Source organism: Triticum dicoccoides, chromosome 6A (assembly GCF_002162155.2).
Source record: "Triticum dicoccoides isolate Atlit2015 ecotype Zavitan chromosome 6A, WEW_v2.0, whole genome shotgun sequence".
NCBI classification, from domain to species: Eukaryota; Viridiplantae; Streptophyta; class Magnoliopsida; order Poales; family Poaceae; genus Triticum; species Triticum dicoccoides.
Genome location: NC_041390.1, coordinates 505,318,886 through 505,340,632, shown reverse-complemented (window position 1 = coordinate 505,340,632; position 21,747 = coordinate 505,318,886). Strand labels below are relative to the sequence as shown.

The 21,747-nt window shown below is 45.0% G+C and overlaps 3 protein-coding genes across 3 annotated transcripts; 1 reads left to right on the top strand and 2 right to left on the bottom strand.

The window, feature by feature from the left end:
- Nucleotides 1-10,380: 10,380 nt before the first annotated feature.
- LOC119317520 lies at nucleotides 10,381-11,849 on the top strand. The gene has a single exon (XM_037591991.1). The coding sequence runs from the start codon at nucleotides 10,425-10,427 to the stop codon at nucleotides 11,634-11,636; it is 1,212 nt and encodes a 403-aa protein (XP_037447888.1). The 5' UTR covers nucleotides 10,381-10,424; the 3' UTR covers nucleotides 11,637-11,849.
- A 711-nt stretch (nucleotides 11,850-12,560) lies between these two features.
- LOC119317519 (phosphoribulokinase, chloroplastic-like) lies at nucleotides 12,561-14,823 on the bottom strand. Its single transcript, XM_037591990.1, has 5 exons — nucleotides 14,181-14,823; nucleotides 13,840-13,924; nucleotides 13,668-13,752; nucleotides 13,330-13,574; nucleotides 12,561-13,093 (listed from the first exon to the last, which is right to left on the bottom strand). Exons 1-5 carry the CDS (start codon nucleotides 14,726-14,728, stop codon nucleotides 12,842-12,844), a joined length of 1,215 nt encoding a protein of 404 aa, XP_037447887.1. The 5' UTR covers nucleotides 14,729-14,823; the 3' UTR covers nucleotides 12,561-12,841.
- A 2,569-nt stretch (nucleotides 14,824-17,392) lies between these two features.
- LOC119317518 (secretory carrier-associated membrane protein 5-like) lies at nucleotides 17,393-20,609 on the bottom strand. Its single transcript, XM_037591989.1, has 12 exons — nucleotides 20,411-20,609; nucleotides 20,139-20,276; nucleotides 19,993-20,055; nucleotides 19,829-19,862; nucleotides 19,621-19,743; nucleotides 19,468-19,530; nucleotides 19,206-19,299; nucleotides 18,924-18,969; nucleotides 18,758-18,825; nucleotides 18,559-18,607; nucleotides 18,340-18,405; nucleotides 17,393-17,688 (listed from the first exon to the last, which is right to left on the bottom strand). The coding sequence occupies exons 1-12, from the start codon at nucleotides 20,462-20,464 to the stop codon at nucleotides 17,656-17,658; spliced, it is 831 nt and encodes a 276-aa protein (XP_037447886.1). The 5' UTR covers nucleotides 20,465-20,609; the 3' UTR covers nucleotides 17,393-17,655.
- Nucleotides 20,610-21,747: the final 1,138 nt, after the last annotated feature.

Sequence of the window (21,747 nt, the reverse complement as noted above, 5' to 3'; positions counted from 1 at the left end):
TCTTTAACGGACGTTTGTCCGTACGTTCGTTTTAACGAACGCCGTTCATGCGTTAGTCGCAGATAGCGAAAGTTCGTTCGTTAGCCTGTTCGTCAGTTTTTCTTTTTCCAGGTTTTTTCGCGATTATTTTCGATTGCGATTTCTGCCCTAATCTTCGATCTAGTATATCTTTTCGCTCGTTTATCCAAATCAGGTGAAACAAGCGCCTAGTTCTTCGTCTCGAAGCCCTTGTTCTGTTAAACCAACTTGAACAAGATTTTGGTATTGTAAAATTTGACTTTAGTCCAGATTAGTAATCGGATCTCGTTTCTTTTGTAGTTTGAGTTTCGTTGCTCCGTTTGATTTGATTCTTTTTACAAACCAGAGTTCTTCAGTTGAACTTTCGGGTTAGATATTCTTATTTGAGTTTTCCCCATGCATCTTTGATTGATTGCTTATGTATGCTATTGTTTGTTTGCGATAGAATATCCGGAGTGTGAAGCGTGCTACTGCGAGTCACTAGGTTTTGCGGATCGTCAGCAAGGCAAGTAACACATTGATCATACTCTTTCATACCTAGTTTTTATACATTAGTTGCAATCCTCAGACACTGCATGATTAGGATGTGATCAACATGCGGGTATTGGGAAGTAGTTGACGAGGTAGAACATATTATATGTTTCTTTATCAAACCCTTGGGAGTTACTTCTACGTTATGCTTATATCGCAATGCTATGCTCGTAGACGTGGTTTGGGTTTGAGAGTATCCATGACAGATGTGAGTTTGTTAATTAATGGTTCAACTTAAGGTGGCAACTTTAATATACATCTAGGTGGATTGTTGGTTTAGGGCACCTGGGGTGATACCAGTGTTGTCCTAGGAGATCCCGGGGTTATACCGTGTGATCCTCATATGGTCCGCCACCCAGGATCAAAGGGATCATAAGATTATTCATGCTAGAAACTTTCGTGTGCAGCCACAAGCTATTATGGGTTCTAGCATAGTGGAGTAAGTTGCATGACCTCTTCCAGTGGTAGGCTAGCAGATGTAGGGGATGTAGGTTGGTACTGTCTACCCGGGGTTAGAGTTAATGCTTCTGAAAAACTGTGTCTCGGTCATCCGTTTCTCAAACACCATGTAGTGCGAGAAATCCAACGGAGAAGATCAAGTCTTGTGGGGAAAAGTGTGCAAACCTCTGCAGAGTGTACGAACTAATCATGATTAGCTGTGTCCCCGGTCATGGACAACTTGAGTATCTGGTTCTTGGATTATCATATGGATCTCATCACTCTAAATTAATTTGTTGGGTTGATAATTACTTTTAATTGGGATTGAGATGGGGTTACCATTCTCGATGTTTCAACTACCATAATAGTTAAATAAAATATATTCCTTTGTTGTAGGGAAAAATTGGCTTTTCGTAAAACATTATAACCATAGAGCCTCCACCAGCCAAATATGCATGTAGTGATAGCCTTTACCTATTCATTGCTCTGCTGTGTTATTTTGCCAGCATATTCCATGTGATGACCCGTTTTCGGGCTGCAACGTATCATGTTGCAGACTTTTTAGACGAGGAGTAAGATGTCGTAGGTCGTTTATCATGCATTCAGCTATGTTGTTGGAGTTGATGGACTCACTTTTTCTTCCAAGCCTTCTGTTGTTATCGTTTTTAGATGGCCTTAAGCCATATTTATTGTAATAGGTTCTCTTTTGAGACATTCGATGTAATAAGTGTGTGATTTCTACTCTGTTATAAATTCTTCGAGTACTGTGTGTGTCAGCATTACTGATCCAGGGATGACACTGAACACAAAGACTTGACCATCTGAGATCGGGTCGCTACAAGATGGTATCAGAGCACACGCTGAATGTAGGACACGGCCACTAAGATGACCCATATGTCACTCTTCTATACTCATTTATGACTCCTCTCCATTTTCTACTCTTTAGGATGGTGGACTCAAGGAAAAAGTTTACACAGCCGGATGAAGACACCTCGTTTGGACGACATATGAAGGAAGTCACTAGGTACCTGAACATCGAAATACCAAGATTCACCGGGATGTACACTGCCACTTTACCAGGGTTGATTCGAGTTCAAATCCCAGGAAGGACATTCACACCAGTCACTAAACCCATAGAGTTTTCCTTTGACGCACCAACCTGGAGTCTAGGCAAAAGCATGGCAGCCCACATCACCATAGGACGCATCGCCAAGTTTACCACAAGGAGCTTAAGGACACTATCTACCAGATATGTGGGCGCCGAGATGAGCAATGGGAGATGATCAGCACCAGGAAGGATAGGTCCATTGCAGCATTCATCCAGGAGTTAAACCATCATATTCGTCGCCAGGAGAACCAGATGTGTGCAAGCATGATAGATTTGAAGAAGGCGATGACCAGGATATCAGAGCTAGAAGAGGAGCTTAAGTCTACATACGATGGATATGATGAGGAAATGATGATACTTGTGGAGAGGAATGACGACATGACAAGGAAGCTAGGAGTTTTCATGGGAGACCCCGCTCCAGGAGGAGAAGACGATGAACCCAAGGAGATTTGTTCTGAAGACTACATCATCATCGACGACATCGACTCCGACCCCGACGATAGTGATGATGATTATGAAGATGAAGCTGGAGCAGATATCATTGAGTCTTCCGCCGATCAAAATTTCCAGTAGGCCACCATATGATTAGTAGTATTTCCCCATGTATATAGAATAGTCCAAGCACTGTAACGATAGTTAGGTCGATTGTATGCCCTTGCATGATTGATTGAGTGATATGATATGATTGTGTTTGTCTTATGTGCATATGGGTAGTGCTTTCTCCTTAGATCTCATTCTATTCTAATCTCTCCCCTCTAAAACCCATCAGATGCCTCCGAGACATGACCCTGGTTTTGTTTTCCCACCGGAGCTCACCAGTTGATCCAGCAGCAGAATACACTGATGCAGTTACTAGTTTAGAATCAGGGCAACAACAACAACAATAACAACAACCCACCACCACCAGCTCCAGTTGACAACTTAGCCCGTTTTCTGAGGCTTCAGCCACCGGTGTTTTCCAGTAGCACCGAGCCCATAGTTGCGGACGATTGGCTACGTAGGATTGGAAGGGAGCTAACCACTGCTGGTTGCACAAATGCTGAGAAGGTGCGTTTTTCCGCACACCAATTGGATGGACCAGCAGCCGCATGGTGGGAGAATTACACAGCCACTTTTCCCATAGCCAATGTTACTTGGAGCAGTTTTAGCAAGCTTTCCGCACAGCCCATGTCTCAACTGGAGCTATGAGCATTAAGAAGCGTGAGTTCCGCAACTTGCGCCAGGGACATCGTACTGTGGCTCAGTACGTAGATGAGTTTAGTAATCTATCTCGTTATGCCCCTGATGATGTGGCCACAGATGCCACGAAGCAAGAGAAGTTTATGGAAGGGCTTAATGATTAGATGAGCATGCAGTTGATGGTGGCAACATTTAACAACTACTAGGAGCTGGTAGACAATGATCTTATGATTGAAGGGATGCAGTAGCAGATTGAGAGTCGCAAGAGGAAGTATGGACAAGGAAAGTACAATTCGAGAGCTCAGCAGAAGCCTCGTTTCACCCCGAACTCGGGAGGATTGACCCATAACCATGGAGGCCACACTCACAATGGAGGTAGTTCGCACAACCATTGCGGCCCCAAGAATGGAAACGGGAATGGAGCAGGCAGTAACCAGAACCGCTCTAACCCAGCCACACCTGCCAAGAAGGATCAAAGTCACGTTACCTGTTTCAAGTGCGGGGAGACTGGGAACTACGCCAATGATTGTCCGGAGTTGAAGAACGGAAATGGCAATGGAAGCGCTGGGAAGAAGCCCAACCCTTTCAACAGGGGACAAGTGAATCACGTGAACGTGGAGGAGGTTGAAGAGCAGCCAGATGCGGTTATCGGTAAGTTTTTGGTTAACTCATTTACCGCTCTCGTTCTTTTTTATACTGGTGCATCGCATTCATACATTTCAAGAGGATTTGTGGACAAGTTTAAGTTACTCACCTTAGCCCTTAGGACACCCTTGCTAGTGAGCTCACCTGGGGCAGAGTATATGGCCAGCTGATGGTGCGATCGGATACCCTTAACCATTGGTAGCCATGTTTTCCCTCAGACCTAGTAATTTTGGAGTCACAAGGATTGGATGTGATACTAGGAATGGATTGGTTGTCGAAGTATGTAGGAAACATTGACTGTGCTAGCAGATCAATTCTACTCACCACCCCGGAGGGAAAAAAGGATCAAGTATGTATCTAGGCATGTGCCTAGGAGGACTCAAGTAAATTCTCTCTCAGGAGTTGTTCAGGAGGAAGTGCCGGTAGTGAAGGATTACCCTGATGTATTTCCACAGGAGTTACCAGGCATGCCGCCAGATCGAGATATTGAGTTTTTGATAGAGCTGTTGTCAGGCAATGGACCAATATTGAAGAGACCGTACCAGATGCCCGCAAATGATCTGGAAGAGATCAAGAAGCAGATTAAGGAGTTGTTGGAGAAAGGTTACATCCAACGAAGTTCATCACCATGGGGAGCACCAGTGCTCTTGGTTGAGAAGAAAGATGGATCACTGAGAATGGTTGTTGATTGTCGCGCATTGAATGAAGTGACAATCAAGAACAAGTACCCGCTGCCGATGATCAATGATTTGTTTGACCAGCTGCAAGGAGCTAAAGTGTTTTCGAAGATCGATTTGTGATCAGGATATCACCAGCTGAAGATTTGAGAAAAGGATATACCAAAAACAACATTCACCACAAGGTATGGGTTATATGAGTATACGGTTATGTCATTTGGACTGACTAACGCCCCTGCCTACTTCATGAGTATGATGAACAAGGTGTTCATGGAGTTCTTGGATAAGTTTGTCGTGGTGTTCATTGATGATATCTTGGTATATTTGAAGAATGAAGAGGAACACAAGGGACATTTGCGTTTAGTTCTCGAGAAGCTCAGGGAACATCAGTTATATGCCAAGTTTGGCAAATGTGAGTTCTGGTTGAAGGAAGTTGGATTTCTTGGACATGTTATATCAGGATAAGGTATAGTAGTGGATCCTACAAAAGTTCAGTCAATCACCGAGTGGTTGGCACCCACCTCAGTTGGAGAGATCCGCAGTTTTCTTGGACTCGCGGGATACTATCGGAGATTTATTGAGAATTTCTCCAAGATTGTGAAGCCTATGACGGCATTGTTGAAGAAGGATACCAAGTTCCATTGGACAGAGGAATGTGAAGCAAGTTTCCAGGAGTTGAAGAAACGTTTGACTACAGCCCCAGTGCTGATTCTGCCAGATATACGCAAGGATTTCCAAGTGTATTGCAACGCCTCACGCTTAGGACTTGGAGGAGTACTTATGCAAGACGGAAGAGTTGTTTCATATGCTTCACAACAACTTCGACCACATGAGTTAAAACGCATGATTTGGAGTTAGCAGACGTAGTGCATGCGCTCAAGACCTAGAGACATTTTCTTATTGGAAACCGTTGTGATGTGTACACGAATCACAAGAGTTTGAAGTACATTTTTACCTAGAAGGAGCTGAACCTCAGGCAAAGGAGATGGTTGGAACTCATAAAGGATTATGATATGAAGTTGCACTATCTCCCAGGCAAGGCCAATGTCGTAGCAGACGCCTTGAGTCGGAAGGGTTATGCCAATACCGTAGTAACAGGAGGACTGCCAAGGGAGTTAGCAGAAGGTCTCAGGGAGCTACATTTGGAGATAGTCCCTAGAGGTTTCATTGCAGCATTGGAGGTTCAGTCAACATTGTTGGAAAAGATCAGAGAAGCTCAGAAAGATGACAAAGAAATTGCTGAAATAAAGGAGAAGATGGGTGAAGGAAAAGCCAAAGGTTTTTTTTAGGACGAGCACGGCACTTTGTGGTTTGAGGATCGTGTTTATGTGCCCAACAATGCAGAGATCAGGAAGTTGATACTTCAGGAAGCCCATGACTCGCCATACTCGATACACCCCGGAAACACCAAGATGTGTTTGGATTTGAAGGAGCGTTTCTGGTGGACCTGGATGAAGAAGGACATTGCCGAGTATGTAGCCGTATGTGATGTATGTCAGAGAGTGAAGGTAGAACATCAGAAGCCAGCAGGACTACTGCAGCCTATGCTGATACCCGAATAGAAGTGGGACAAACTTGGCATGGATTTTATCACTAGATTACCCAGGACCCGATCGGGATATGATTCTATCTGGGTAGTAGTGGATCGTTTGACTAAAGTGGCTCACTTTATCCCAGCGAAGACCACCTATACAAGTGCGAAGTTGGCCAAGATATAAACGACCAGGATCGTATGTCTGCATGGAGTTCCGAGGACCATCGTATCAGATAGAGGAACACAGTTTACCTCAAAGTTTTGGCACCAGTTGCACCAGACTTTGGGTACCAGGCTAGAGTTCAATATAGCTTTTCATCCGCAGACAGATGGACAGAGTGAGAGAGTCAATCAGATTCTGGAGGACATGTTGAGAGCTTGTGCACTAGATTATGGATCTAGTTGGGATGACAACCTGCCCTACGCGGAGTTCTCATACAACAACACAGCTACCAGGCCAGTTTGAAGATGGCACCATTCAAAGCCCTGTATGGACAGAGGTGCAGGACACCGTTGATGTGGGATGAAGTTGGAGACCGCCCGTTGTTTGGACCAGATTTGATTAAGGAGTCTGAAGAGAAGGTTAAGCTGATTCGAGATAGACTTAAGGTAGCTCAGTCCCGACAGAAGAGTTACGCAGACTCGAAACGCAAGGAGGTAGCCTATGAAATCGGAGAGAGAGCATATCTGCGAATGTCACCCATGCGAGAAGTTAAACGTTTTGGAGTCAAGTGAAAGTTAGCCCCGAGATTTGTAGGACCGTACCATGTTTTGAAACGCATGGGAGAGGTTGCCTACAAGTTGGAGTTACTCGAAGGACTGTCAGGAGTTCATGATGTGTTTCACGTTTCCCAGTTGAAGAAGTGCCATGCAGAGATGGACGATATTCCTCTGAGAGATACAGTGCCCCTGGAAGCAATTCAGTTGGATAGTGATTTGACATATGAGGAGAAACCTATCAAGACTCTCGAGTTTGCTAGCCGAGTTACTCGCAGCAAGGTTATTAAGTTTTGCAAAGTTCAGTGGAGTCACCATACCGAGGAGGAAGCCACCTGAGAAAGAGATGATGATCTACGCAAGGACCACCCATACCTATTTTCTAGCCAACCCGAATCTCAAGGACGAGATTCATCTTAAGGGGGTAGGTTTGTAACATCCCAAATTTTCAATTTGGAATGTTATACATAGGTCATACATGCATATCATATTTTTATTGCATTTTCGTGTTGCGATCCTCGAAATTTTAAGCAACTCATGGACCCACGGAGAGAGTTGGGGATTTCACCGTTTTCATATTTGAATTTTATCGAATATCGAGGCAAGGATCATTTGGTTTTAATAATTTTTCTCTCCGAAAATATTTCATATTAAAATATATGAGAGGAGATAATATGACTTCTCCAAAATAAATGAAATATTGGAGGAAAAATACTAAAATTAAATAATAGATTTTATTTGGATTTTATTGCGATTTATTTGAATTAGGAAAAATATGCATTTTTCAAGAATTGCATTAGAGTCCCAAATAAATGTTCACTTTGTCTGCAATATTATTAGAGGACCGTGAAAATTTATTTTAGGATTTTTGGAATCAGTTTAGTATTTCCTTCGTTTGTTTTCCGCGTCAGGACTTATTTAAAAAAAAAGTCAAACCGACCTACAGGCCGTAACCGTCCCGGACTCCCCAGGCCGGCCCCCTTTATAAGGCGCCCGAGCCGCCGCTCGCATCCCATCCCGAGCCGCCAGCCCGCCCGCGCCTCCCGAACCCTAGCGCCGCCGCCGCCCTAGCGTGCCGCCGGGTCGTCGCCGCGCAAGCCGCCGGAGCCGCCCGCTGTTCGCCGGATTTAGCCGGCGCCGTCGTTTTTTTGTCGGTTTATTTCGGTAAACCCTAGATCTAGATCCGGTTTTTTTAGTTTCTGGTTTAATTTATTAGATCGGTTTTTCGTCGGTTTATTTATTTAACGAACGTTCGTCCGTACGTTCATTTTAATGAACTCCGTTCATCCATTAGCCGCAGACAGCGAACGTTCGTTCGTTAGCCTGTTCGTCAGTTTTTCTTTTTCCAGGGTTTTTCGTGATTATTTTCGATTGCGATTTCTGCCCTAATCTTCGATCTAGTATATCTTTTCGCTTGTTTATCCAAATCAGGTGAAACAAGCGCCTAGTTCTTCGTCTCGAAGCCCTCGTTCTGTTTAAACAACTTGAATAAGATTTTGGTACTATAAAATTTGACTTTAGTCCAGATTAGTAATCGGATCTTGTTTCTTTCGCAGTTTGAGTTTCATTGCTCCGTTTGATTTTGATTCTTTATGCAAACAGGAGTTCTTCAGTTGAACTTTAGGGTTAGATCTTCTTATTTGAGTTTTCCCCATGCATCTTTGCTTGATTGCTTATGTATGCTATTGTTTGTTTGCGACAGAATACCCGGAGTGTGAAACGTGCTACTACGAGTCACTAGGTTTTGCGGATCGTCAGCAAGACAAGTAACACATTGATCATATACCCAGTTTTTATGCATTAGTTGCAATCCTCAAACACTGCATGATTAGGATGTGATTAACATGTGGGCATTGGGAAGTAGTTGATGAGGTAGAACCTATTACCTGTTTCTTTATCAAACCCTTGGGAGTTACTTCTACGTTATTGCTTATATCGCTATGCTATGCTCGTAGACGCGGTTTGGGTTTGAGAGTATCCATGACAGATGTGAGTTTGTTAATTAATGGTTCAACTTAAGGTGGCAACTTGAATATACATCTGGGTGAATTGTTGGTTTAGGGCACCTGGGGTTATACCAGTGTTTTCCTAGGAGATCCTGGGGTTACACCGTGTGATCCTCCTATGGTCCACCACCCAGGCTCAAAAGGATCATAAGATTATTCATGCTAGAAACTTCCGTGTGCAGCCACAAGCTATTATGGGCTCTAGCATAGTGGAGTAAGTTGCATGACCTCTTCCAGTGGTAGGCTAGCAGATGTAGGGGATGTAGGTTGGTACTGTCTACCCGGGGTTAGAATTAATGCTTCTGAAAAACTGTGTCTCGGTCATCCGTTTCTCAAACACCATGTAGTGCGAGAAATCCAACGGACGAGATCGAGTCTTGTGGGGAAAAGTGCGCAATGCAGAGTGTACAAACTAATCATGATTAGCCGTGTCCCCGGTCATGAACAACTTGAGTATCTGGTTCTTGGATTATCATATGGATCTCATCACTCTAAATTAATTTGTTGGGTTGATAATTACTTTTAATTGGGATTGAGATGGGGTTACCATTCTCGATGTTTCAACTATCATGATAGTTAAATAAAATATATTCATTTGTTGTAGGAAAAAATTGGCTTTTCGCAAAACATTATAATCATAGAGCCTCCACCAGCCAAATATGCATGTAGTGATAGCCTTTACCTGTTCATTGCTCTACTGTGTTATTTTGCCAGCATATTTCATGTGCTGACCCGTTTTCGGGCTGCAACGTATCATATTGCAGACTTTTCAGACGAGGAGTAAGATGCCGTAGGTCGTTTGTCATGCACTCGGCTATGCCGTTGGAGTTGATGGACTCACTTTGCTTCCAAGCCTTCCACTGTTATCGTTTTTAGATGGTCTTAAGCCATATTTATTGTAATAAGTTATCCTTTGAGACATTCGATGTAATAAGTGTGTGATTGCTACTCTGTTACAAATCCTTCGAGTATTATGTGTGTCAGCATTACCGATCCAGGGATGACACTGAACACAGAGACTTGACCGTCTGAGATTGGGTCGCTACATGTTCTATGACAAATCATGACTTGTTCATCATATTTCATCACATGATCATTGAAGACGAAAGAGAGAGATGCCTGGGAATTTTCGATATTGGTTGAGTCAGAGTATGATACAAACATGATTTTGACATTCTTTGAGGAGTATCGCAAGATCGAGAACCATCAAGTTCATACCCAACTCCAACAAGATCTTGTTGGCCATCATTGGCAACGTCTAAGCGAGTCCTAATTGTTCTATGAAATGCTATTTGCTACATTTGAACCATTCGGCGTGTTTAAATTCTGTTTGTAAACTATATTCGTAATTTGGTTGAACATTCAAATTTATGTTTAGTTGCAATTTATACTAGAATTGCAAGGTTTAGAAAAACAAAAAATTACTTTGTTATATTTAAGGAATCAACTAGGTCCAGCCAAAACTTAGTATACTCCACTAAAAGCCTTTTACTCCACTAAATTTTAGTGGATCGGTTAGAGTTGGGCTAAGGTCTGGTTGATGCTCACCGGCACGGCGGAGCCTACCAACCATGCTGCCCCCGCTGCCGCCGCGAAACACTCGAACTTGCCCATCCCCCGCCGCCGACCGCCCCACACTTCCGATGCCGCCAGCCGCGCCGAGCCCGGACCCGTACCGCGACTGGGCCGACCTGCCGGAGCTGCCGCTGGCGGAGGTGCTCCGCCGCCTCCTTCCCTGCATCCGCTCGCTCTACGCCTTCGCGGGGACGTGCCGCCCCTGGCGACACCTGCTCCGCGCCTCCGCCGCCGATCTCATCCGCCCCCGCATCCCGCCGCTCCTCCTCCTCTGCCCCGACTTCCGACTGGTGCCCTTCTCCCCGCTCGTCGTCCCCCAATCCCTCTCGTACCCCATCCCCGCCCTGGCGGAGGGCGCCACGCTCCTCTCCGCCTCACGCGGCCACCTAATCCTCCTCCGCCGGGGCTCCTTCAACAGCCTACACCTCGTCGACGCCCTCACCGGCGTCGAGCGCCGCGCGCTCCAGCTCCCTTCCCCGCACTTCCCCTATCACTACGCAGCGCTCACGCCCTCCCACCTCCTGCTCTTCCACTCCATGCACGCCTTCTTCTCGCTCCCCTTCCCCGAGCATCCAAGCCCCAACAACATCAACGCCCGCCCCGACTGGACCAAGCACGCCCTCCCCCGCGCCGCCTCCATCGTCACGACCGTCATCGAATTCCGCGGGCGCGTCCTGGGTCTGACCGACCGCGCGCAGATACTGGAGTTCCACCTTGGTGGCGCCCCTTCGAACCAGGCAGCCCGACTGCTGCCAACCACCGGCCTTCCGGACGCCACCAGATTCGACAGATTGCAATTCGGGCCGCATTTGGTTGCTGCCGGGGATCGGCTGCTGCTGGTGCTCTTCATGTTTGAAGCAAACTTGGCCCCCCTGGTGTTCCGTGCGCCCAGGGTGAACAAGATCGGTGTGTATGCGCTTGATTGGGCGCGCATGATGTGGGAGGAAGTGGACAACATTGGGGCTTACACCTTGTTCGTGGACATTGCCGGGAGGAGCACGGTGGCTTGCGTGGACGTGGGGAACTGCGGAGTGGAGGAGAACCGAGTTTATGTTGGCGTGCCCAACTCCCGTGCCTGGAGGAGGCCACTACCACCAGGGTGGGAGGCATCACCCAACGTTGAAGGGCTTGGACTGAACTCGAGGGAGACGATGGCGTGCCGACCATTGGCATCACCGATATCGGTTCATCCACGTCTTTTCTTTTGATGATCGTAGCAAAATAAGTCACTGTTTCTACCTGGAACAGATGTCTACATTCAGTTGCTTATTGTAATGTCAATACTGAGCCTATTGTTACTTTGTAGCATCTCATATGGAAATGCTCGCATTGTACGGATTAATCATGCTATTTGATGTGAATATTTGTGCTTGTGCTCTCCTGTTGTTTGGAGATATCTATGTGCATCTCTCTTAAGACTGTGTGGCCTGTAACTTCTCGCACTTACACACTGAGCATCATATGATGAAAATTTACCTTAGCTTGCCAATTGTTGTACTGTACCGCTAAAATTTATATGGTTTGCATCGAAAACTGCTCTTTAATCTAGTTACTAGTTACATGAAGCTGGCCATTTTCTGTTCTGAAGCTCCCTTCATGGTTTTTTGTTAGTTATATATACTTGACTGAAAGTCTATTTCGATGAATTTTGGCTGAGAAAGTGAGTAGCAGCATGTACCTTTTATAAGATCATAACTGACATAGCTTAGGTTCTTAACCATTATCTTGTCATTAGTCATTACACATTGATTAATGATCCTCTACTTCTAATTATTCTCAGTTTCACATCAGCAGTTCCACACAGTAGGGTTTATGAATTCTTTCTTGAAAGTAGCACAATGTGCCTTTTCCATAATAATGACATGATTGTTATGCCTTAATTTCATAACCATTTCTGTTATCATGGATGATACGTTTGTTAGTGGATGATTAACGACTACTGTGTTATCAGCGTCAGATATACAGTTCCACACACAGGGTGATTTGCTAGAACAATGTACCGAATAGTCCACATGTTCTCATAATTTTTCACAATTCTGTCTACAAATCCACCACCATTTTTTCAAATTTCTTAAATGGCCTTTTATGAATGTTAGTCGTGATCAGCAGTAACAGCCAAAAAAAGGACACACTAGATAAAAGCAGCCGCTTTTGATTCTAGCAAGCACATGTATTTTCTGCATTGAAACATGGGAGAAGATGTACATCGAAATTTGTTAAGAAGAGACATAAGAGACCCTCATCATGGAGAGGATTTTCGAGAAGTTCAAAATGCAGGTTTTCATGAGTTCTGCAGTGAACTTTCTACCGTCTTCTAGCTGTAATATATTCAAACTAGGTACAAGAAATGCGAGGATGCTCATTCTCATTGAGTTGGTGATGAAATGATTCGTGAACTTGAATTTGGGGCTCATCAAACTTTTGCTGCTTCAGCAGGAACGCTGGCCCTCTCAGCGATGATCTGTTCATAGAGATCTCTAATCTTCAGTCCTACAATGGTCTGGAAGAGACCTGTTCCATTGTTGCTGCCTGGGAAGTCTGCATGCTTTAGCATTTGCTGTGTCACCTCCCCGTAGAACTTGGTTGAGAGGTTGCTTAGGTGGCTCTCAACATAGATGAGTTCATCTAGTCTGTCAAATTGCCCATCCATCTCCAGCACCGATACCTGAAATAAACAAGCAAACACTAAGATTGTACAGCATTGTCTGAGGCAGGACCTGTTTGACAGCTAGAATTGTTCTACTCAGTGAATAGTCGATCTCTAGTCTAAGAATGGTTTTGGAGCTCTCTTACTTTGTCCTACTTTGGACTACTTGCTAGGTTTCTTTTGATTTATTTCCAAGTAACAGCAGTTAGCATTACTCGTTTGACACAAAAGGGTAAATAAGCCAAGATGAGTACCTCTTGGCCAAAGTAAGTGTCTGGGCCATAGGAAAATTTGATGCCAGGATAAGAGCATGTAAGCTTTCTTCCACAAGGGATCCAGTTGATGGTTGATCCTTCATCGAAGAGGTAAACCGGGTTGAAGAACTTAATGCCTTCTTTCATGATCAATTTAACTCGCAGCACCTTTCCTTCGTTGTCATCAGGAATCAGCTGGGTTGGCAGAACTTCAATCACAGCATCAGCGTATTGCTTCTGCGGATCTGTCATACCAAGTGGTCAGGTTACATACCATCTTTTATTATTTTTGGTTTATGGAAAACACTTGCTGTGATTAGTTGGTAAAAAGGCAGTACCAATAAAGGCATCAAAATCAGGTTTCCTGGCTTCGATGCTAGCCTTGATGCTTTCAAGACTGTGCCCACGCTCTGCCATGTCTCTCTGCAAAAGTGCCAGTGATTGTTTTTTTAAAGTTAGATAACGGCAACAAAATCCATTGAAACATCTAAACCTTGCTGTTCAGCTCACCTGAATTTTCCATGCGAACTTAACCTCATTGCTGATGTCTAAGTAGATGCTGAAATCAAGGAGCTCTCTCACACGTTCATCGTACCTGGTTTAAAAATTTCTGTTTGTTACAGCTTGCAAAATGATCATGTTTATTTTAGTCAGGGAAATACTGCTAACTGTTAAGCATCAGGGAATCGAATATTTTGTGGAAACTTAACAGAAGTTGCTGCTGTGATTCAAAAGGTTTTATGATGACCACTTACCCAACAGCTACTGGAATATGAGGAAAAAAGAAAGAAAAAACAGACACCAAATACTGAAACAGACAGGAGAAGCATGGGGGTAGAATGTGAACTCACATTGGGTGCAAACCCTCGATGACGAAGATCTTGGGGGGCTGGATGAGCTCCGCCGGGTCGAGGAGGCCAGTGACGTGGTTGTAGATTGGCTTCTCAATAGCCTTGCCTTCCTTGATTGCCTTCACCTGCTCATACATGAGATCAAAGTCGTTTGCCTTGGGGTCCAGGGCGGTCACACCTTTCTCCTTCCTCCCGGTTCTGTCCAAGGAATGGTAGTCATCAAGGCATATGACCGTCGTCGTGTCGCTGATGAGCGTGTTGGAGTCTGGGTTGCCGCCCTTGGGTGGCTCTGCAGCACCTCCAAACACGCTTGTGAGCCGGCGCATGAAGGTGGATTTCCCACATCCCGAGTCTGCTGCCAGGCCAATCACTATTGGCTGCTCAACTGCGCATGAGACCTGGAAGGTCCTTGCCCCATGCCTCGTGTTACTCCTCCTGCTGCTTCTGGTCGTGAAGAGGATGACTTGGTTCTGCCTGAAGCCAGAGTTTGGGATGGTGGTGCATGGGGAGCGCAGGGATGTGGTGCTGTGTGGGCTGCAGAATGCCATGTTTGCTGCCCGACCTCTTGGAGCTGCTCTTCTCCCCTTCAAGCCTTGTAAGTTGTAACTGAGACTTGGGGAGAAGAGAGAGCTTGATGAAAGAACTGTGGAGATAAGAGCTAAGAAAACATAAGGAGGGAAATGAGATGGTGATGATGTGGTGTCCCTATTTCCCCTTTTTTCTCTTTTTCTTTTCTGGAATTCTGGTGATATCAGGGCCAGCTTATAGTGATCTGAAAATGAAACAATCGTGTTTTGCCTGTATTCTTTCCCTGGACGCTGAGCTTTCTTACTACGAAAAGCTTGTGATTCCTTTCTGTGATCATGCCCACTTCCCGGTGATTTATTTTTTTTAAACCTGTATCGGTTAGTTAATCAACTTACTAGTGATCTTTGCTGAAAATTAATCTGTCTGTTGCTTGTCTGTTCGCTGCCAAATACACGAGCGGAGAGCATTTGAAATTCCGTATACGCCATTTACGATATAATGTCCTGCGGTATACTTGTGCCTGTTTTGTCTGTCCTAACCAGTTGGTGCTTGAATTATGATGGCCAGAGACGCTTGGAGGAAAGCTTGGTGGTGGTTCCATGGATCTAGATATGGTTCTGCCACGTGGCAGCGCAAGGATGGCTGGATGCAGATGAGGTAATGGAGGCTGGAAATTGATCGCCGAGAGTTGGAGAGGATATGGCTGATGCCTACTTCACCAAGCTGTAACCATATGTACGTTTATCTTTTTTCAAAGGCGGTCCATGTGTCAGCGTGTGGCCACGGGTATGTGCCATGTCAGCATCCCCAAGTCATTGGATGGCCAGTGGCCGTACGAGACATTCCATAGCATATACGCATTAAATTGAAGACACAGTTTTCACATGCACCCTCCAAGTAGAATTCCTTTTGACTCGTTACAGAATCATAACTCATCGTTGATCAGAGGAGAATAGAGACACAGCCATGGGCAGAGTAAGACGAAGGAATCGGGAGCGGCTATTCTGAGCCTAGGCTCATCTACACCAGCACATGAACAATGAATTTGTGAAAAATAGCAAAAAGAAATTAGATTTTTTTTTTACATTCAAGATGCTGGAGTGCACAAGGCACGTGCGAATTTTCATTGTGTTAGGATATTCGAGGAAGTCATGGAAAAAAAGAAGCAAAAATTGACCCTCGAAGAAACTTGAAAAACTGCATTGTTTAAACCTGATTTTGTTTTTTTGCACGAGCTCCTCAAATGTCATTTTAGCAAAAAAAATTGCACGCTCCTAGGATGGATGACAACACCATAAAAAAGAATGGATAAAAAAAAACAGAATTTTAATTATTACTTTTTGCTATTTTTCCTGAATTTACTGTTCATTCAAAGCATCTGACCCTGGGCACCGTTGTGGATTACCAGAATCTATATCATTTTCCACTGTATATTAGTACAGAATCAAGCAACGTAACAAGCGTAAATATCTGGAAACGAGAAGATCAAGGACCTGTTCTTTGATTAAAGGAATTACGTTAAACTTTGGAGGAGTTCATGTTGAGTAAATAGGCAATTTCTCGATTAAATTAATCCATGAGTAAATCACTAGCGTGGCATTGACTAAGTTGATGATGTACTGACTCTGGTCTAAACATGCACGTACTAAGCAAACAGTAGACAAATCTACACATACTGCTAGTACTGCTAATATGAAAATAATCAGGAGCGGGATAAACGAGTTATACCCTCCAGTAGGCCACGCAGAGGCCGCGGCTTTGGTGGCAGCAGCGGCATCCTCGGCGGCCTTCTTGTCGGCTTCAGCTTTCTCGCCGGCGGCACAGTCGGCGTCGGTGGACATGGTGATGATGAAGGCGGCGCGGACGTAGAGGAAGTAGACGATCGGAAGCGAGCAGTCGCGTAATCGCTGCCCACCCCGTACCCCGTACAGGAACCAGAAGGGTAGGTGTGAGCTCGGCTCGGCTCAATCCCGCAACCCGCGGCGCGGCGCGGCGCGGCGCGGCGCGGCGCGACGGGCGGCGGAGGAGGAGGAGTGCGCGAGGGCCTCTTCTCTTCTCAAGCTCCAATAGCATGTAGAAGAGAAACCCTTATAAACCACTCCAACTCTCCTTCCACTTCCGGGGTGGGACTAAACTTCCCACCACACCTAGTGCCATATAACCCACATGGGCCCTTAGAGATTTTTCAGAAATTGCAATATGGGCCTAGAGCCCATCTCAGATTTCAGCAGTCCATTCCTTAGGACCTTTTGTCATGCATCTTATTTGATTCGTATGAGTACTTTGTAGAGTTTTAGAAAATAAAATCTATGAAGTCCAACCACATGCAATATTTTCTGTCCATGAAGTGATTTTTTAAAACTTCTTGTTATGGCGCAAGCGCAACCAAACTTCTGTTATACATTCTCATGTTTCATTTCATAGTACATGGTAGGATTCAGCGAAGGCTAGAAGGACATCATGGTTCAAAAAAAAATGTAAGGATGTCAAGTCTTGCGTTTTTCTTTATAAGAATTGGAATCTGCAATGAAGGCTAGAAGATTCCTTCGACATCACTTCACAAGGCACAGATGAGAACCTCATATGGTTTTGCTGTCTTTAGGTTCCACCTACCATGGCCCTCGCAGAAGAAAGCAGCTTACCAGCAGACGAATCAAATATGCAAACAAACTAGCAAACAAAAATGCTAGGCTTCAAACAACATGCAGTTTATATAGGTAAGATCCAAGGTTTTAAACAACAGACAGTTCAAGAGATAACACTAATACAACGTTTGTTACACTTCTACTCTCTTGCAACAAATAAACAAACTTCTGAATTTCTGAGGCAAATTATTCCCATAACTACCATAACATACAAAGAATGGCATGTACTCATATGTATGCACAGAACCGCAGCACGCTCCGATGACACCGGTGGACTTCTGTATTTTCTTCCGTTGCCCGCTTCACTTGTGCCCTCTGAAATACATGTATACTCTCTGCATGCACCAAAATTAGAGCAAGATCAAGTAAGTGCCAAGCTGCTGGTATTTTGCGCTGTAAGGAACTTGGCAAACACAATAGTTCTATATGCATAGGTGACAGCATAAAGGAAAAATAATATTCATAAAATGTGACATGCTCGCTCAACCTTCCTGGATTTGCTTTACTTGTAAATTAAATTATACATTACACATATTTTTCTGTTGAAACAAATATAAGGAAGACCGATGAACATAGAAAAACAAAGGTAAGTTTACTGAAAAACTGTGCTTGACTGATGGTTAGTATAACTTTCTTCCAGCAGTAAACACTAGTATCACAACTGGATGGATTCCATATTATCCTAATTTTAAGAGATCACTGTTGTTGAAATTTATGTATAGAGTTATACTTATAGATAGCTAGAGGGCAGGAGTAATTAAACAAATAACATACAGAGTACTTCTAGTTTTAGATAAGTTACTAGCATCTCCAATTACTAATTCAAACTGTGTGATCCAAGTAAATGAATACCTATTTACTTCCTTATCCATTTAGATATAGTACCCAAAGATGAGCGAGGGTTGTGCGAAACCAAAGAACGAGGAACGTAATAAAGGCAGAATAGGAGGCAAGGGGCAGAGGGAGATAGCAGATTAGTCACAGACCTGAAGAACCCAAATGCTCACAACTGTCTCTAGTGAAAACAAGGCAAATCCAACAAAGTAAAGTATCTGAAAGAAAGATCGTTGGCCTTAAATGTTATATACACTGAACATACAAAATTGTATCGACATACTTTATAGAAATAGAAACTTGTCCAGCTGTTCATTCCATATAGGAAGTATATGAGCTGCAGAAGGATGAATAGCATCTAAACAACTCACCCCAACTAATGCATGATCAGAGAAGGTATCGATTGCAGCCAGTATACCCCTGATGACAGATAAAGCATACTTTGTTTAGAGCCACATAAAAAAAATCAACAGCCTCACGCATTGAGACACTGTACAGTGGCTATCTATCGTATTAAAACTCTAGGCAGTAATTGTATGAAGCAATACATAGTGTGGTAAGTTATCTTACGTTAATGACTTCCCACGAAATACGATCGGCGGAGCAATGGCAGCAATTATACAAAAGCCAATGTGGAGCTACAACAAAACAAAGAAAACATAATTCAATCAGGTTGCTAACATAAATAGCATATCAGATGAAGAAAGCAGAAACCACAAGTTCATCAAGACCTTACCATGTAACAAAGGAAAAACCACCCAAAGCTGAATGCGCTGTCAGTTCTGTTCAGCAAGTTGACCGAATATTAAACATAAAGCCACTACTAGTGCTAGGAGAAGTACATTGCAGAGATTGGAATTCAGTTAAGTCAAACATCTAGTAGAAATTTCCTTTTGTTGTTAATTAGGAATGTTATGCATGTTAGGCTGATACAAAATTGAATCAGAAGTATGGCATGAACTGGTGCAGATCACACACATAACAGGAAGCCAGAAAGCATTGACTATTAGGTGCATACCTCATTGCACGGTACAGAGGCCTATACCACATCAAGTAGGACAAAGGTACTCCAAGCATACCGTAGATAGTAGCCAGGAAAAACAGTTTAGAGTCTGCAAGCATAAGAAAATCCAAAGATTTAGTGGTCTGCTGCATTACAAGACATAATAGCACAATAAGACTAGCACTCGTTGGTACCCAAACTGCAATACATATGTGCAGGTGTACAGGCAGGTGTACTTAGAACATGAAAACTAACTAGAAGAAGGTACTTAGCTCACCCCCCCCTCTGATCCAACAGACTGTGACAGCAATGAAATTCCAAACGAGGCAAAGCACGATGCCTGTAGATTATTGCAACCCCAAATATCGTCAGTAAGTACATACAATGATGCCTCTTAAAACTGGTATCTCATGAGTGTGTGCGTAGTTACCGAGCCAGCTAGCAAAAGCAAGATACTGCAACCGCTGCGCGTTGGCTGGTATTTCATTGGCAATGTCGTGGTGGATGATTGGGAAGAATGGCGGCCAGTTCTTGTCCTCCATGGGCACCCCAGCTACATGATAACACAAGATTCAATTCACAGTTTCATGAGGCATAATTTATCCACTGATGTAGACCCAATGCATGTAGAAGCGTACCACTCTTGAGAGCTTCCTCCCTCCTCTTTATGTCCTTCACCCACAAAAGAAATTCAAAATTGAGAACAACGAACAGGAGAGAAAAAATGGCAACAATTTAACATCATAGTAATGTATCAAATCAACAGTATGAATCCAAGACAGCAGCAGCATAAGAAGCTTACCGCCTCTCGCCTCTTGAGATCTGCCTGCCACTGCGAGAGCTCACTTTGCTTGCCATTCGAACCCTGCAAAGCAATCATATTAGCGTAGAGCAGAGAGCACGCTCAGTCACTCCCTCGGCAGCAGCAAACGGGAGATCCCCTCTTACGTTCATGTTGTCAAGGGGGATGTCGACGGCGGCGTCCCCGTTGCCACCGGCGCCGAATCCGACGGGCTCCGTCGGGCGAAACTGGAACTGCGACTTGCCGCCACCACCACCAGCGGCACCACCGCGTCCTCCCCCATTCTGCGCACGAACCACCAGATGCACAGCTCGTCAGAACACGCTAAAATTCAAACGCCGGAGCTCGGCGGGGAGATCCCGCCCGAGATCTATCTAGCAGGCCATGCTAAGCTAGAGGGGGAGAAATGGGGGATTACGGAGAAGGCGCTGTCGTCGGCGCCCTCGTCGAAGGGATTGGGATCTCGGTACATCCTCGCAGCTTCGCCTGGCTGGCTGGCTAGCTGGATTCGGGCGGTGGAAGCGTCGGGTGGAAATGATCGGTGGTTTGGTTTAGTGTGTGACACGGGAGGTAGAAGGGAATCGGTGGGTGTGGGGGTTGGAGTGGGCGTGTCGGCCGCGGTGGACTGACTCACTGGCGACTGACTACTAACTCAAAGTCGCTTCAGGTTCAAAGTTGTTCGGGTTTTTTTCCAACGCTAAGCGTCGGTCGATCGGTGGAAGTCTCTATCGGTGGTCTTCCGCACTATCAGATCGCGCACCGTCTACGGTTGAGATTAGCTCGCTGACTCGGTTGTGTCCTCTCGTCCACGTAGTCTTGGGCAGCACAATGAAGTATACAAGTTCAGGCCCCTTATTATGATGAAGTAAAAAAACCTAATCATGTTCTCTGGAGGGAATGTTCTTGTGTTGAGATTTGTGTTTACAAGGTTTCAAACCCGTAAGCAAGTGATGAACGGATGCTTATATAGAATTTGTTATCTGATGCGGAGCATCCTACGATCATCCTCATGTACACTACGACTACTCCCCAAGCCCCAAGAGGACATACCATGAGACCTCGACCATACGCCATTGGACACAATGTGAACTCGCTCCTCTCCGAACCGTCACTTTCCACATGTGATACATGGCTACTACCTCAAACGTATGTGCTATGCATGACCAGGAACCAAGAGGAAGGCCATGAAACAGCTAGGAGCATTAGACAAGACGGCGATGACACCAAGCGCGAGGAACAAGAGGAAGAGCTACCAGAAAGCTAGAGCTCTCGGACATCCAACGACCTCCGGACGACTGACAATCTCCGAACGTCCGACGCTTGGAGATTCCACCAGCCAGAACAACTATAGCCGAGGCACCCTACAGCGCTCGGACGACCGCCAGACGTCGGACATCCGACACTCGTCAGCCACCGAACGATCGACAGCGTCCGGATATCCGGTGCCACATGTCCAGAGAGGAAATGACGGATGTCCGAAGACTTCCGGACGGCCGTGAGCCACCGGACGACCGGAACCCACCGGACGTCCGGTACCTGTCTGTGCACAGAGATCGGGCCCAAGGCCCATGTATCCCTTCGCCCCTCACTTACCCCCCTTGTGACCCTAGACTATATATACTCCTCCACCTCCACCATTTGAGGGTTAGCATTGGTTTAGCTCATATGAGAGACAGAGCTTTGCTCATCCACTTGATACCTACTTCGTTGGAGGCCAAGTCCTCCATCTAGGAGAAGATCCCCCAAGTGGACTCA